The 14,600-nt window shown below is 42.0% G+C and overlaps 1 protein-coding gene across 1 annotated transcript in view; it reads left to right on the top strand.

Moving 5' to 3' along the window:
• Positions 1-2,135: 2,135 nt before the first annotated feature.
• The window catches only part of LOC117394704 (nitric oxide synthase 3-like), a 42,298-nt gene continuing 29,833 nt past the window's right edge, over positions 2,136-14,600 (top strand). Inside the window, exons 1-5 of the mRNA XM_059012984.1 lie at positions 2,136-2,267; positions 3,852-3,948; positions 4,513-4,661; positions 7,517-7,679; positions 10,684-10,775. Of these exons, the coding sequence (XP_058868967.1) occupies positions 2,149-2,267; positions 3,852-3,948; positions 4,513-4,661; positions 7,517-7,679; positions 10,684-10,775 (620 nt within the window). The 5' untranslated portion in view covers positions 2,136-2,148. The remainder of the gene's footprint in view (positions 2,268-3,851; positions 3,949-4,512; positions 4,662-7,516; positions 7,680-10,683; positions 10,776-14,600) is intronic.

Raw genomic sequence — 14,600 nt, forward strand, 5'->3', positions numbered from 1 at the left:
ACAGGTGTGGCCGTTCCCTTATTAGGTAATTGGTGCTAATTGGGGAGTAGCCAAATGTATATAAGGAAGGAGAAATTCTGGTGGAGGATTTTGTGCTGTGATTTGTGTATTGTTTTGTATCTGTAGTGAAGGCTAATGCCCAGCCTACAAGTGTGTTTGTTTTTGTTAATAAACGTGCACACTAGTGCTTAAACTGCAGCTTTCTGTCTCTGAGTCTCTTTCCTGCTGGTAGCCAGCCTGGGCCATGATGCTACCCTGTCACATGTGGTGTTATAAGTGGGATAGTGCCCCTTGTGACCGAGAGCATGAATGCAGTTGAAAAAAAAAATGGCTAATTGGATCTGCTGGAACCCCGACGCATCCAAAACCCAGTGAGATGGTGGAATGGAGGACCGCCTTCGAAGCCTCGAGGACCAAGGCTGGTGCCTTGCATGCTGGGAGTTCGGGCACAAGGTGGTAGTTAGAGACAAGTAAAAGTATTACCATAATTTCTATATGTATAACATGGTTGTTACCTAGCTTTATGCTTTTTCTTGTAAAACGGTATAAATACAGAAAAAAACGTATATAGTATATTTTAGTACAGGAGCTTTAACAATAATCATTTTAATTTGGTATAAAGTTGCAGCATTCTGAACTGGCTAGAACCTGTGAAGGGAATCAGAAGGAAGGAGGAAATCCCACCTCTAGTCTACAGTCCAATTTACAAAAAGATCCAAAATATGCCAATAAAAATAAAATATGTATTTTTATTTAGCTTCCTGGAGCTCAAACAGAGCTTACACTTGACATAATTCATTGTATCACCTACGACCTGACTTTCCTGTCTGAGTAAAACAGACCTTTAAATTAGTTTAATTAATTAAAAAATAATAATAATAATAAAAAAAATCCAGAAACCTAATTCAACAAACCCTTCCATTTGCTATAAAGATCTCAAGCATGCACTAAACATGCCTTTTCATTTTAAACCATGATATCTGGCTCCGTAGTTGGCTAGAGAAAGTTCCCAGTTTGGTTGCCTTTCCAGTAGGAAGCATGCTACTGCTTCCTAAGTCATTTCACCTAAGCAGAACCTCAAAGCTTGTCACTGGCTGCTAAGCGTGCCAGCCAATAGGGAAGCACTCTCTTTGTAAATAATGTTTTTAGTAAAGAAGATGGCTTAGAAGGATAAACTACAGAAGCACACATTCAGCCAGGAATCATATGTTAGTGTAAAACTGAACTTGACTGTAGTTGCTGATTTGATTTCCCTGAGAAGTATTGAAACGCTCTTTTAAATCCTCATTTATTATTATTTGTTTATTTAGCAGACGCCTTTATTCAATGCGACTTACAGAGACTAGGGTGTGTGAAGTATGCATCAGCTGCAGAGTCACTTACAACTACGTCTCACCCGAAAGACGGAGCACAAGGAGGTTAAGAAACTTGCTCAGGGTCACACAATGATTCAGTGGCTGAGGTGAGGTGGTTACCTCCTGGTTACAAGCCCTTTTCTTTAACCACTGGACCACACAGCCTCCTATATAACTACAGTATTATTTTGTGTCTATTTCTATCAAAGCTCAATTCCTGTACACCTCTACACAACTATTCAACCAGCATCACCCCATTTAATTTGCTCTGTTATTATTATTAAAAGCTGGAAAGGAACCTGCTGGGTATAATTGGTAAATGTAGGATGGAGAAGGAGATACCGACTTCTACAAAGACAGGGGAATTAAACACCTTAAAGTACCATCTGGCAGGTGTGCATCAACAAATACAAAGCAAAATAACATAAATGTTAACTCCTGTTGTTTTAATAGTAGCTAATTCCGTCAATATAGATGCTATATAGATGTCTTCCTCCTTACACGCTAATATATATTTTCAAATAGTATTTATATATTTATTTCTGAGGCAACCCTTCCAGAGAGAAAGAGACAGGCAATTCAGAAGCACCAACATGTTCAGGAGGAAAGGTTTATTTCATAAACAGGCTCATACTCACTAAACACTCTGTCAGGGCTGTATACATAGAGTGTGATGGAGAGGGCAAGGAGCCAGGGGAAAGAGGGAGGGAGGAAAGGAGGCAGGCACTGAGGGAGGAACCAGGGCTGGTGTTAAAAGTCTTTAAATTGTGACAGAGCAGATGAAGAGGCTAAAATGGGCTCAGAGATGAACTCCAGAGACATGACCTCCACAGATCAGAGGGCCTCCCTGGATCTGAACAGGAATCCCACCCCAGGGTCCACTGGTGCCCCCAACTCCACTGCTAATCATGGGTGAGTAAGACTAACTGAGCTGTGGAACCTCAAGGCTACAACAAAATATATCTCAGGAGGCTGTTACCTATAGGAATGGCTATTTACCAGTTCCTAATAACTCAACAGTGAAGGAGGCTGTGTGGTCCAGTGGTTAAAGAAAACGGCTTGTAACCAAGAGGTCCCTAGTTCAAATCCCACCTCAGCCACTGACTCATTGTGTGACCCTGAACAAGTCTCTTAACTTCCTAGTACTCTGTCTTTCGGGTGAGATGTAATTGTAAGTGACTGTGCAGCTAATGCATAGTTCACACACCCTAGTCTCTGTAAGTCGCCTTGAATAAAGGCGTCTACTAAATAAACAAATAATAATAATGTCAAAGCAATAGCAAGCATGTTAAAGAATGGGCATGGTGAATAATCACAATCATTTTTATGCTGAAACACATTTTACTAAAACAAGTGTAAATTGTATAAAATGATTTATTGTATTTCTTTTATTATTATTATATTACAAGTTTGTATGTTTTTTGTATGTTTTTAATTTTAAGAATTCACTGTAGGCACATCGTTAAAAATTATTATTGTGAATCTTTGAGTAACTATCTGTATGAGGTATTTGGGCTAAGATTAATCTCTCTGATGAAAACAATCTGATTATCACTCAAGTTCTTGTGCACGCAAACACACTGCATGGAAAAATTAAAAATTCTATATGTGGAAACTTGTCGGGAAAAGTCTAACTGCCTTAGACTGAACAGACTTCCTCATTCCAGTCAAATCATGTGACAGAGTAGTCTGCCCTCTCAGAGTAGATTGGGCCAGCAAAGTCAGAAAATTTGAATAAAACGAGGAAGTCTTTTGAAGGTCACATGATTTGAGTAGAATGAGGGAGTTAGGATTCTTCTGACAACCAAATATTGGAGAACCCAGAACCACTCAGACTGATTACATCATAAAAAAAGGAAAGGGAGGAACAAATAAATTACATTTGAAGCTGCTTATTTTCTCACCTTTTAGAAAAATGTTCTGAAGTGAGGTGGGGAAGCACATAAGTGTTGCACTGACTCTTCTTTCCAGTGTGTAGTACAATGCTAAAGGGGCACTTTTTATTGAATAGTTAGTAGCATGGAAAACAGTTATCAAAGCAGCAGCAACAATGTATAATCATGACACAGAACACGCAAAAAGGATATTAAACAGGACAAAAATAAAAATGTAGATGGAATAAAGTACCCCAGCTTTATTGATCATATACCGCAGATTTTCTTTGACTTTGAAAATCATGTGGGGGATTAATCGAACAAACAAGAAATTAAGATAGAACAATTAAAAAAACTTTTTTTTTTTTTTTTTTACTCTTAAATAAACTCCAGTCTCAGTGTAAACAGCATAAAAAGACACTGAGTGTCAATAAACCACTGATAAAGTACGTACAGTAAAGAACTGGTATTTATTTTATTGGCACTGATTTTCAACATTATTGTCAATTATTTTGATGTTTTGTTGACGCTTTTCTCACTTTTGACGGCACTTAGTAGGTGCTGTATACTGTGGCAATGGGCAGTCAATACATCGCTCTGTATTTGAACATCTCTCTTCCAGCTCTTCCTGTCCCACGAAGATCCAGAAGTATATGCGGATCAAGAATTGGGAGACTGGCCAGCTATTTTACGACACCCTACACATGCAGTCAACGATGGTTAGTTTAAAAACATTAGTCAGTACAGAACACAGTGTCATTGCAATAAGTCTCCAGTTAGTACAGTACACAGTGTCATTGCAATAAGTCTACAGTCAGTACAGTACACGGTGTCAGTTCAATACCAATAGGTACATCAGTGGATTGTAAGGAAAATGATGGCCATTATAAGATTGTCTTTTTGTGCTGGAATGGACAGAAGCAACAGATCCTCTTACAGTATCACTAACATTGATCCCCATTGATCTGATCGCTAGAGGAGGGGTGTGTGTGTTTGGGGGGGGGGGGGGGGGGGGGGGGGGGGTATGAATTAGTTAGTCTCCATGTCTGTTCAATAATTTTTCCCCCATTATCACCCCCTTCACCCCGCACCCCAATCTTCCTCTCCAAAAGCCAATAGTTGGAAAGGAATTTATATCACCTCCAGCTAGACTGGAATTAAACTGAAGACAAATGAATTAACATTTCCATCCCCCAATGAGCCATAGCTCAAGCACACAGATGTGAGTAGATATGAGTAGATACATTTTCTCTGGGAGTCAGTAACTGGCCCTGTGCTTACAGGAGGTGCCCTGTGGAGAGCGGAGGTGTCTGGGCTCAGTCATGTTCCCTGATCAGATGATCAGCAAGCCTTCAGAGGAGCCCGTCAACAGAGAGAGGCTTCTGACCATGGCAACAGACTTCATCAACCAGTACTACACCTCCATCAAACGGTAAGAAGAAGAGAGGGAGAGAGAGAGCTTGATACCCAGGCTTGTAAATTTGTCGTTAAGGCAAAAGTGTGTGTGTGTGGGGGGGGGGGGGGGGCGGTGGAGGTGGGGTATGTTGACTCAGGCAAGGGTGAAATTAAAGGTATGATTGCAGAGGGAGTATTTTTAACATTAGGTAGGTAGATTACATTTACAATTAGGCATGCTTAAAATTCAAAGGTAGAGCCCAGCACACAGTCACGCTAAAGAATCAAGAAGTGCAGGTAACATAATGTGATGATCTCCAGGAGGGTGGGGGTTCCTCAGGGGTTAACTGGTGTGAGTGTGTGAGTGGTTGAGTGGTAGGGTAAATGCGGTTGGGGTGACTGTGAGTGCATGCTAGGAGCGGGAGGCGGGGTGTAGGGAGGAACATATGCGAGTGATTGGAGGGGAACAGGTCGAGCGAGGGCATAAATAGGGGGCACATGGCCTTGACCCCTGCACTCGGGCGCAAACAGTAGAAGTGACAGGATAGAGTGTGAGAGTCTGGAAGTGAAAGAGCAAAGAGGAAAAGAAAAAGGAAAGAAAGAAACACCAAATCACCACTTTATTTTGTGTTTGCTCCCAGTATCCTTCCCTTGCTTATGTTTATTTTGTGTTAAATACGGGCTTAAGCCTTAAAAATGGCGGGATAATGGAGCAGAGAAACCCAGGGAAGATGCTTGTGCCAGCCTATAGAGGAGACGGGGAGCTTCACGGAGGAGAGGATAAGGAACTAGGTGAGAGCTCGGGTTGCTCTGGTCACTGGAGCGAAGCATGGCTGAGTATAGCCGAAGAGTGGCCGGAGAAGCACAAGGGCGACCCAGAGCTGTGGTGGATGAAGCCGGGAGCCAAAATGGAGGATGAGATCTGCCGCGGAGCCAACAGCAAAGAGGAAGTACAGGGAGCCAGAGCGAGCGCAGCAAGCAGAGCGAACTGGGTGAGCTACAGCGCATTGTGCATAACAAATGGGCTGAAACCCAGAAATGGCTGGGGAGGTTTGATGGGTGGGGCAGCAGGGAGGCATTTCACTGTGCCTTTGAATCCATTGCCCAAGTAAACAACTAGTCAGAGGTTGAGAAAGAGGGGCAGCTGATAGCAGCACTAGAGGGGGAGGCCGGTAACTGCATTCTAGCGATCCCGGTGGAGGAGAGGACTGACTACAGGGCACTCGCAGCCACGCTGGAGAAACAGTATGGACAGGCTGATTTCGCTTACGTGATGCAGCTGAAGGAACGGAAGAGGCAGGTGGGGAAGTCGCTGGGGGCATTGGGAAATGACATCACAGCCCTGATTGTTAAGACATACCCGTGCCGGCGGATAGCATGTGACCGCATGGGACAGGACGCGTTTCTGGGTGCTGTTACACCCATTGAACTCCAGCGCCACCTACTGCTTGCGGGGCCTGCTACCCTGCAGCAGGCCATAAATGAAGCACGGTGACTTGAATCCATTCTGTTGCCAGCCCCTGCCCTCCCCAGTACTGAAGCTCCCACAGTTAACACCGGGGCCCCCAGTGCACCTGTGCCAGCCTGTGCTTACCGAACCTGGCATGATGTTGATGGTGGAGCTTGGGGCGCCCAGGTTGATGGTGGAGCTTGGGGCGCCCAGCTGCCACACCCAGCGTGGCTTGCAGAGATCAATGAGGAGTGTATACTGGGAGTGGATCTGCTCGCGGCGATGGAAGCAACCCGCAACCCTGGACCTGGGACAGCTGAGTGTACGGGAGGGAATTGTCATGCGCCAATTGTGGAGGAGCTGTCCGAGGAGCCAGGGGACCGGACCCCCAACCCCTGAATGCCGCCCCATGCAGCACTCTCCAGCCAGCGCCATAGCCCTCAGGTGCCAGCACTCACCAGCCAGCTCGGCCACCCCTGGGATGCAATGCTCGCCAGCCAGCACCACCACCCTTGGGCATCAATGCTCGCCAACCAGTGCCACCACCCTCAGGTGCCAGTGCTTGCCAGCAAACACCACCACCCTCAGGCTGCAATGCTCGGCAAGCAGTGCCACCGCATTCAGGTTCCATTGCTCTCCAGCCAACGCCGCCACCCCCATGCCGCAACACTCCCCAGCCAGCACAGCCACCCCCTGGCTGCAACGCTCGCCAGCTAGCACCACCATCCCCAGGCACCAACGCTCGCCAGCCAGCACCAACGCTCTCAGGTGCCAATGCTCACCAGCCAACACCACCACCTCAGGCTGCAACAATTGCCAGACAGCCCCACCACCCCCAGGCTGCAACGGCCACCCGCCCTTGCTGCCAGTTGACATAACCCTCACTGAAGTGGCCATGCACGACTTGTCAGCGCAGAGGGGAGGGGCTCAACCGCCGCCTGGGGGCACTGGTCCAACATTATGGGGACTGTTTTGCAGACAAGTCCAAGAACCAGTCTGGTCCAGTACCAAATTTACCAGGGGACGCCCCACCCCAGTTGGCAGTCAATACTTTTTAGTGGGTAAACATGTCCAGCCAGTGTAAAGAATGCTCCCTTGAAATACTTTAATTAGATTTTTGTTGTTAATTGTATTTTAAAAAAACCTTAAAGTTTAAAAATGTTGGTCCTTTAAAATGTGTTTATTTCTCTCTCTCTTGACTCATTGTTTAAATTGAATTGTTTACTATTGTTTATTTTTGAATCACTGTGTTTTTTTGTTCATTATAACTATGTTTTTTTTTGCTGAAGCAAGAAGTTATAACAAAGACACAAAAAGTAAAGCTGGGAGGAAAATATTTAAGAAAATATATATTGGCTTTGCAATGAAATTCTAAACAGTTCAGAGCAGTTTGTGCTCTTACCCCAGCAGGGCTGTGTTGATTCTGTGTGTCTCTGATGCAGGTCCCAGTCCGAGGCACACCTGCAGCGTCTGAGCGCGGTGCAGAGTGAAGTCAGAGCCACGGGCTCCTACCAGCTGGAGGAGACAGAGCTGATCTTCGGTGCGAAGATGGCCTGGAGGAACGCCTCCCGTTGTGTTGGACGCATCCAGTGGTCAAAGCTACAGGTAACCGGGCTAAGAGTGAAGGGAAGAAAGCAAACTTGCATTGTAATAGCCCACATTTCATACAAATCATGTGACAATTTGACCTTTCAACTCAGCCAGCCTATATAAATGTAGAGTAGGTAGGACTGGAAAAGTTGAAAGTTCACATTGTCACGTGATTTGAATGGATTCACGAAGGCTGTTCAGAATCTAATGTACAGCAATGGCGCAGTATACCTCTGACTTATATATATATATACAGCGCCTATAGAAAGTCTACACCCCCTTTCAAAATTTTCACCTTTTGTTGCCTTATAGTCTGGAATTAAAATGCATTAAAATATTTTTTTTTTTCATTTATCTACACATCCTACCTCACAACTTCCAGGTGAAAAAAATATTCTAGAAATTTGTAGAAAATTAATTAAAAATAAATACTGAAATAGCTTGGTTGGATAAGTGTCCACCCCCCTTGTAATAGCAATCCTAAATTAGCTCCCGTGTAACCAATTGCCTTCAAAATCACACATCAAGTTAAGTGGCCTCCACCTGTGTTAAATTGTAGTGATTCACATCATTTCAGGATAAATTCAGCAGTTCCTATAGGTTCCCTCTGCATTTCAAAGCAAAGACTCAATCATGAGCACCAAGGCGCTTTCAAAAGAACTCCGGGACAAAGTTGTTGAAAGGCACAGATCAGGGGATGGGTATAAAAAAATATCAAAGGCCTTGAATATCCCTTGGAGCACGGTCAAGATGATTATTAAGAAGTGGAAGGTGTATGGCACCACCAAGACCCTGCCTAGATCATGTCGTCCCTCCAAACTGGATCACCGAGCAAGAAAGAGGCAGATCAGAGAGGCTACCAAGAGGCCAATGGCAACTTTGCAAGAGCTACAGGCTTTTATGGCCAAGACTGGTCAAAGTGGGCATGTGACAACAATATCCCAAGCACTCCACAAATCTGGCCTGTATGGTAGGATGGCAAGAAGAAAGCCATTGCTCAAGAAAGCCCACCTTGAATCCCGTTAGAAGTATGCAAAAAAACACTCAGGAAATTCTGTAGCCATGCGGCAAAAAGTTTTGTGGTCTGACGAAACTAAAATGGAACTTTTTGGCCTAAATGCAAAGCGTTATGTTTGGTGCAAACCCTACACAGCGCATCACCCAAAGAACACCATCCCTACTGTGAAGCATGGTGGTGCAGCATCATGTTATGGGGATTTTTCTCATCGGCAGGGATTGGGGCACTAGTCAGGCTAGAAGGGAAAATGAATGGAGCAAAGTACAGAGAAGTGCTTGAGGAAAACCTGCTGCCCTCTGCAAGAAAGCTGAAACTGGGACAGAAGTTCACCTTCCCAACAGACTCACAGTAATTGCTGCCAAAGGTGCTTCCACCAAGTATTAACTCAGGGGGGTGGAGACTTATCCAATTATGATCTTTCAGTTTTGTATTTTTAATATATCATTTTTTTCTCATTAAAAACTTTTTTCCCCTTAACAGTGTGGAGTATGGTGTGTAGATAAGTGGACAAAATGTGTCATTTAAATGCATGAAACTCTGAGGCACTGACACAACAAAATGTGAAAAAAGTTCAAGGGGGTGTAGACTTTCTATAGGCACTGTGTATATATATGTATATATATATATATATATATATATATATATATATATATATATATATATATATATATATATATATACCTGCTGAATTTCATTAGGGTCCTCGTAAAGTTGAGAAAGTTCAAACTTGTGTTGTGATTTAGATTTGATTTAGACCAATAAAATGGCTACCCATATAGAGTAATATACGCTCTTGCTGTACTGTGTGGGGGCCTGCTTAACCTCTGCACATCTGCTTCATGTCTCTCTTGGATCAATGGCTTTCTAAAACATGTTCATGTTTATCATTCAAGTTTGTCTGTATGGTGGACTCGTGTGAAGGTGGAATAGAGGCTGCTGTGTTGTCTAGTAATGGTTTAAGCTGAGGAGATAAGGTTTGCACATTACACAGGGTTTGCACATACAGCACAGTAGCCTACCTGGAATGAAGGAAGGTGAGGGACTTATTTTCAGTGGTCTTGTGGTTAGAGCTGACAGACTTGGAGAGAGTGTGGTCTAGTGGTTAGAGCTGAGGGACTGGGAGGCAGTGTGGTCTTTAGTGGTTTTATGAGCTGAGGGACTGTGCACTTGGGTTTTGTTAATTAGTTTGGTTGCAATTTATGGTTTATTCTCTAATTTATTAAATGTCGTTCATTGTTATTTATAGTGATTACTTGCTAGTTCTATAACATTAATGGTTTGTTTTTGGTTTTGCATAAAAAAATGTGCTAACTTACCCTGGTGATTTGGGAAAATGGCCCAACACTTACTTCCATACTGTAGCACTTCCACAAAAAGTCGCCACACAAGAGTCTGTTTGTTATAGTATACATTGTTACTCTATGTTTAAATACCATGCTCTTGTGCTCTAATGGAGATTTGGTTCAGGGGATTTGTCTCGAAGTATTTGAGAAAAAACATGTGTGCGTTCTTTGTAATACATTATCTCTCAGATCCCAATGTAATATCCCTCGGTTTTCTTCCTTGTTTCTGGGTATGATCAACTGGGTATTTATTGGGTATTTGTTAGGAAACTGCAGAGAAGTTATAGGTTATTATACAGTAATTATAAGGGAATTAGCATAGCATAACCTGGTTACTACATGTATAGGCGACTGCAAAGGAAAAAAAGAATAATGAAAACTACGGCTGCTGTCAGGTTTGTGTTTGCAGAGGCCAACACCAATCTTACAGACACTCGGAAATCAAAGTATTTAATTTACTGTGAAATCTCCAGGATGCGTTGGTTATGCACATCTCTAGGCTTATAAATAATAATAATAATAATAAAAAAAACCTTAATAAATGTTTGACTTTCTGCAGGTCTGCTACTGGCAAGTGTTTCATCATTGGTACTGTTTGAATTCTGGTATCAACTAGTCAGGGCTGTTGTGTAACAAGCTTTTGTTTGTGGCTCCACAGGTGTTTGACGCCCGGGACTGCAGCTCGGCGGACGAGATGTTTACTCACATCTGCACCCACATGAAGTACGCCACCAACAAGGGCAACCTGCGGTGAGGAGAGTACATTGTTTCTCTGTGTAGTGTAGTGCCTGCATACTCAGCCAAGCCAAGCTCTTCCATGGTTATGGGTGTCACTATTAAAAGGTGCAGAGTTAAGGACTGGGCCGAATTTATGTTAATCGGGCCACTACTTATTCAAAAAGAAATTAGTACCACATCTTTGAGTTCATCTGAACTTCCTTTTACACCATAGATAAAAAACAATTTTAAGGTAAAACTAAAAGAAAGCAGGTATAACTGCTATTTTTATTTAAAGATCTGATGCTCTTTCAGTGCTCTCTCCTATTCTTTTTAATTCTCGCCTTTCGTTCTCATTCCGAATACTCATACTCATTCCCCAGCTGGCAGCGCAGTGCCCATTTTTATATCTCCTGCTTTCCCCCATGTCTCACACCATTGGTCCATTCAACACACAATATGCAAATGAGCTCTGGTGATTGGTTCCTTCTCCCATTCGCTGATGTGCCGCTCTGCCCCCACTCACAAAAGCAGATAGGCTGAGCGGGCCAAACGAAGCGGCACCCACATAACGAGAGAGAGCAGAACGCACTCACCACACATTCTGGTACAGACACACACTCACATTTATGCAGGGCACAATACCATCCCTCTCCCCAGTCTCTAATACAGTCCATATTGCCTGTGTCTGGGCTCCAAAACTTGCTCAAAAGCTCACCAGATTCGGTAGTTTGGTAGATGCTTATGGGAAGATGGAAAATGCTAATGAACATATGTTGCAAGTCACATGGTTTGGCAACCATATTGGATTGAAAAAAAAAACATTTTGCTAAATGTAAAAATTCATCTTTTGAAAACCACTTATTGCAGAGTGCTGAAAGTTGGTATAGTTGTTGAGGGATAGTCTAAGATCAACTGGTGTTCGTAAGAAGCTGATAGGTTGTGTCAAAATCATCATAATCACAAACTACAAAGATCTTCTCCAAAACTGCTAGTCTGATTGAAACAAACCCTATAGCACATATGATCGTAGTGTGATTGTCTTTAAAGGGTGTTAAAGGGAAGTTGCTACAATAAAAAACATGGCGGCCACGTTGGATGACATCATCAACATACTAAAGTGGCTACACAAACCTTCGTCTCTGAAATCGCTAGTCCGATTGAACCAAAAAGTGGCACACATGATCCTAGTGTGCTTGTCTTTAAAGGTTGTTCAAGGGAAGTTGCTACAGTAAAAGAAATGGCGGCCACGTTGGATGACATCATCAACATACAGAACTGGGTAATAACTCCTTATATCAGGGGTTCCCAAACTTTCTTACCCGAGGCCCATCTGTTCAGCTGCATTAGGCACTGCAGCCCACTATTAGCACTCCTTGGGAAAATGTCAAATTCAAAACATTTTATATGTTTAAACCTGTAACATTATAAATAAACCTAATCTAAACTGTCTTATTCATTTGAATAAATATTGTGAAAGACGGAAGTCACACAGAATATGCACTAAGTGAAAATATATTTTTTGAAACACTTTAATTTTAGTAAATAAAATAAATTGAAAAAACTAAACAGATGTTTTTATCAAACCTTTAAATGAAGTACCTTTGTATAATTGAACATTTTAGAAATGCAGTTATTTTTCTTGATCAAACAAGAAAGAAGTGCATGTCTCTTATTATTCCCATTCATAAATACCTGAACAGGAATCACTTTTGAGTAAAACCAGTACAATGTGCACAGAAACATAACTGTTAAATCATAATTTCTGAACACTGTAACTAAAACATCCAGCCTTTCACACTGAACTGTCATGCACAAAAAAGATGAATGCGCACAACAGAGAAGGAAGTTGAATAAGTTACTTTTTTCGCCACTACTCTGTACAACGAAATACAACTTGCAAAATCACATTCAGTTGGCTTGACCCCCCCCAAAAAAGAAAACTTATGAAAATAAATCCATCTGCAGCAAAATTTGAGTCAGTTAAACAACATTTTTATTATTATTATTACTTTCCAACAAAACATATTCTAGCGTTATTTTAAGATGACTGTCAACGATTAATAAAATAGCAGTATATCCAAACATTTTAATAAATCAATTACCAGTATGTAACAAGATTTATGAGTTTGATTAATAACTTGATTTAGTTACTATTGAAACATATATCAAAGTACTCAATATTTTAAATGTTAATAACTAATTGTCACAAAAACGTATTCTTCATAGGCGTCAATTGAATTTTTGAATGAATGTTATGAAGTACAAAAGTTAGTATGAAAACATTTCTAAAAAGAAAAAAGAAACATTCCATACCTCAAAATTGAGCCCACGGTACAAATTCATTCAAACTCCTGTAGCTGCCTTTTTTGTTCTTTATACAGTACTTTGCAAAACGTATTCTTTAGTAGCGGATTTAACATATTGTAATTTTATTAATTCTGAACACCCTTTTTACATCTGCCAGCACAGCGGTCACATGACCTTAACACTGCCCTATTGTCAGAGCTCTCGATCTACATCCTGCCTGTAACATTCAGTAATGTATCACACATTGTTGACTACCAGGTCGCTAGAACCAATAGGAGGGGGTTTCCAGTTAGGAGCTGGGCGGAAGCCATGTTGTTAATTCAATAAAATACATGTTTTGCCTGCATCTGTTGACATCGTGTCTATTTTAATACATGCTTATCGAAACACTATACAGAGTGACCTAAGAACATTAGACCGCCTACAGGTAGGCAATCTGTTTGCTCTCATTTGTGAATTTCTGCTTTGGTTGACAGTTCGCCAAAACTGCTTTGCTGCACTTTATTTTTTCTACTTACAGCTGCCACCGGTGCCTTTTTTTCACTATTAATAGAAAAAAAATACATAGAATGTCATTGCTCCTGCGGCCCACCCGGGACTGTCGCGGCGCACCTTTGGGCCGTGGCCCACAGTTTGGGAACCCCTGCCTTATAGAGTGCAGATAGGGCCATGGTTACTATGGAACACATATAATAACCCATGTATGCTCTATCAAAAAATGTCATTGCCTGTGACCTTTGACCTATCTCAAATGTAAAACTGCCTTATAACTCATAATAGATTGCACATAGGGTCATGGTTACATGGTTAAAAATGCCATTCTGCACTATTTGCTAAAGTGTTGGATACTGTTACTGTTACTGGTACTGGCATTCTGCACTGTTTGCTAAAGTGTTGGATACTGTTACTGTTACTGGTACTGGCATTCTGCACTGTTTGCTAAAGTGTTTGGTACTGGTATTGTTACTGGTACTGGTACTGGTACTGGAAGCCATAAAGTTGCTGGCAACTAGTTATTTTTTTTCTTTTTGCCAAAAGTTGTTTGAAAACTCACCAGATTCGGTCGGTTGGTAGATGCTTATGGGAAGATGGAAAATGCTAAAGAACTTACTGTATGTCATAGGTCACATGGTTTGGCTGCCATATTGGATTGGAAAAAACATTTTGCTGAAATGTAAAAATGTGTCTTTCGAAAACAACTTATTGTAGAGTGCTGAAAGTTGGTATAGTTATCGAGGGATAGTCCAAGATTAAGTGGTTTTCTTAAGGAGCTGATAGGTTGTGTGGTATGGCGGCCATGCTGCAGACATAAAAATCGTACGGTACAGACGTCATAATCACAAACTACAAAGATCATCTTCTCCCAAACTGCTAGTCCGATTGAAACGAACCCAATGGCACATGTGATCATAGTGTGGTTGTCTTTAAAGGATGTTAAAGGGAAGTTGCTACAATAAAAAACATGGCGGCCACATTGGATGACATCATCAACATACAAAACTGGCTAATAACTCCTTATAGAATGCAGATAGGGCCATGGTTACTATG

Source organism: Acipenser ruthenus, chromosome 3, assembly GCF_902713425.1.
Source record: "Acipenser ruthenus chromosome 3, fAciRut3.2 maternal haplotype, whole genome shotgun sequence".
Classification (NCBI taxonomy): Eukaryota; Metazoa; Chordata; class Actinopteri; order Acipenseriformes; family Acipenseridae; genus Acipenser; species Acipenser ruthenus.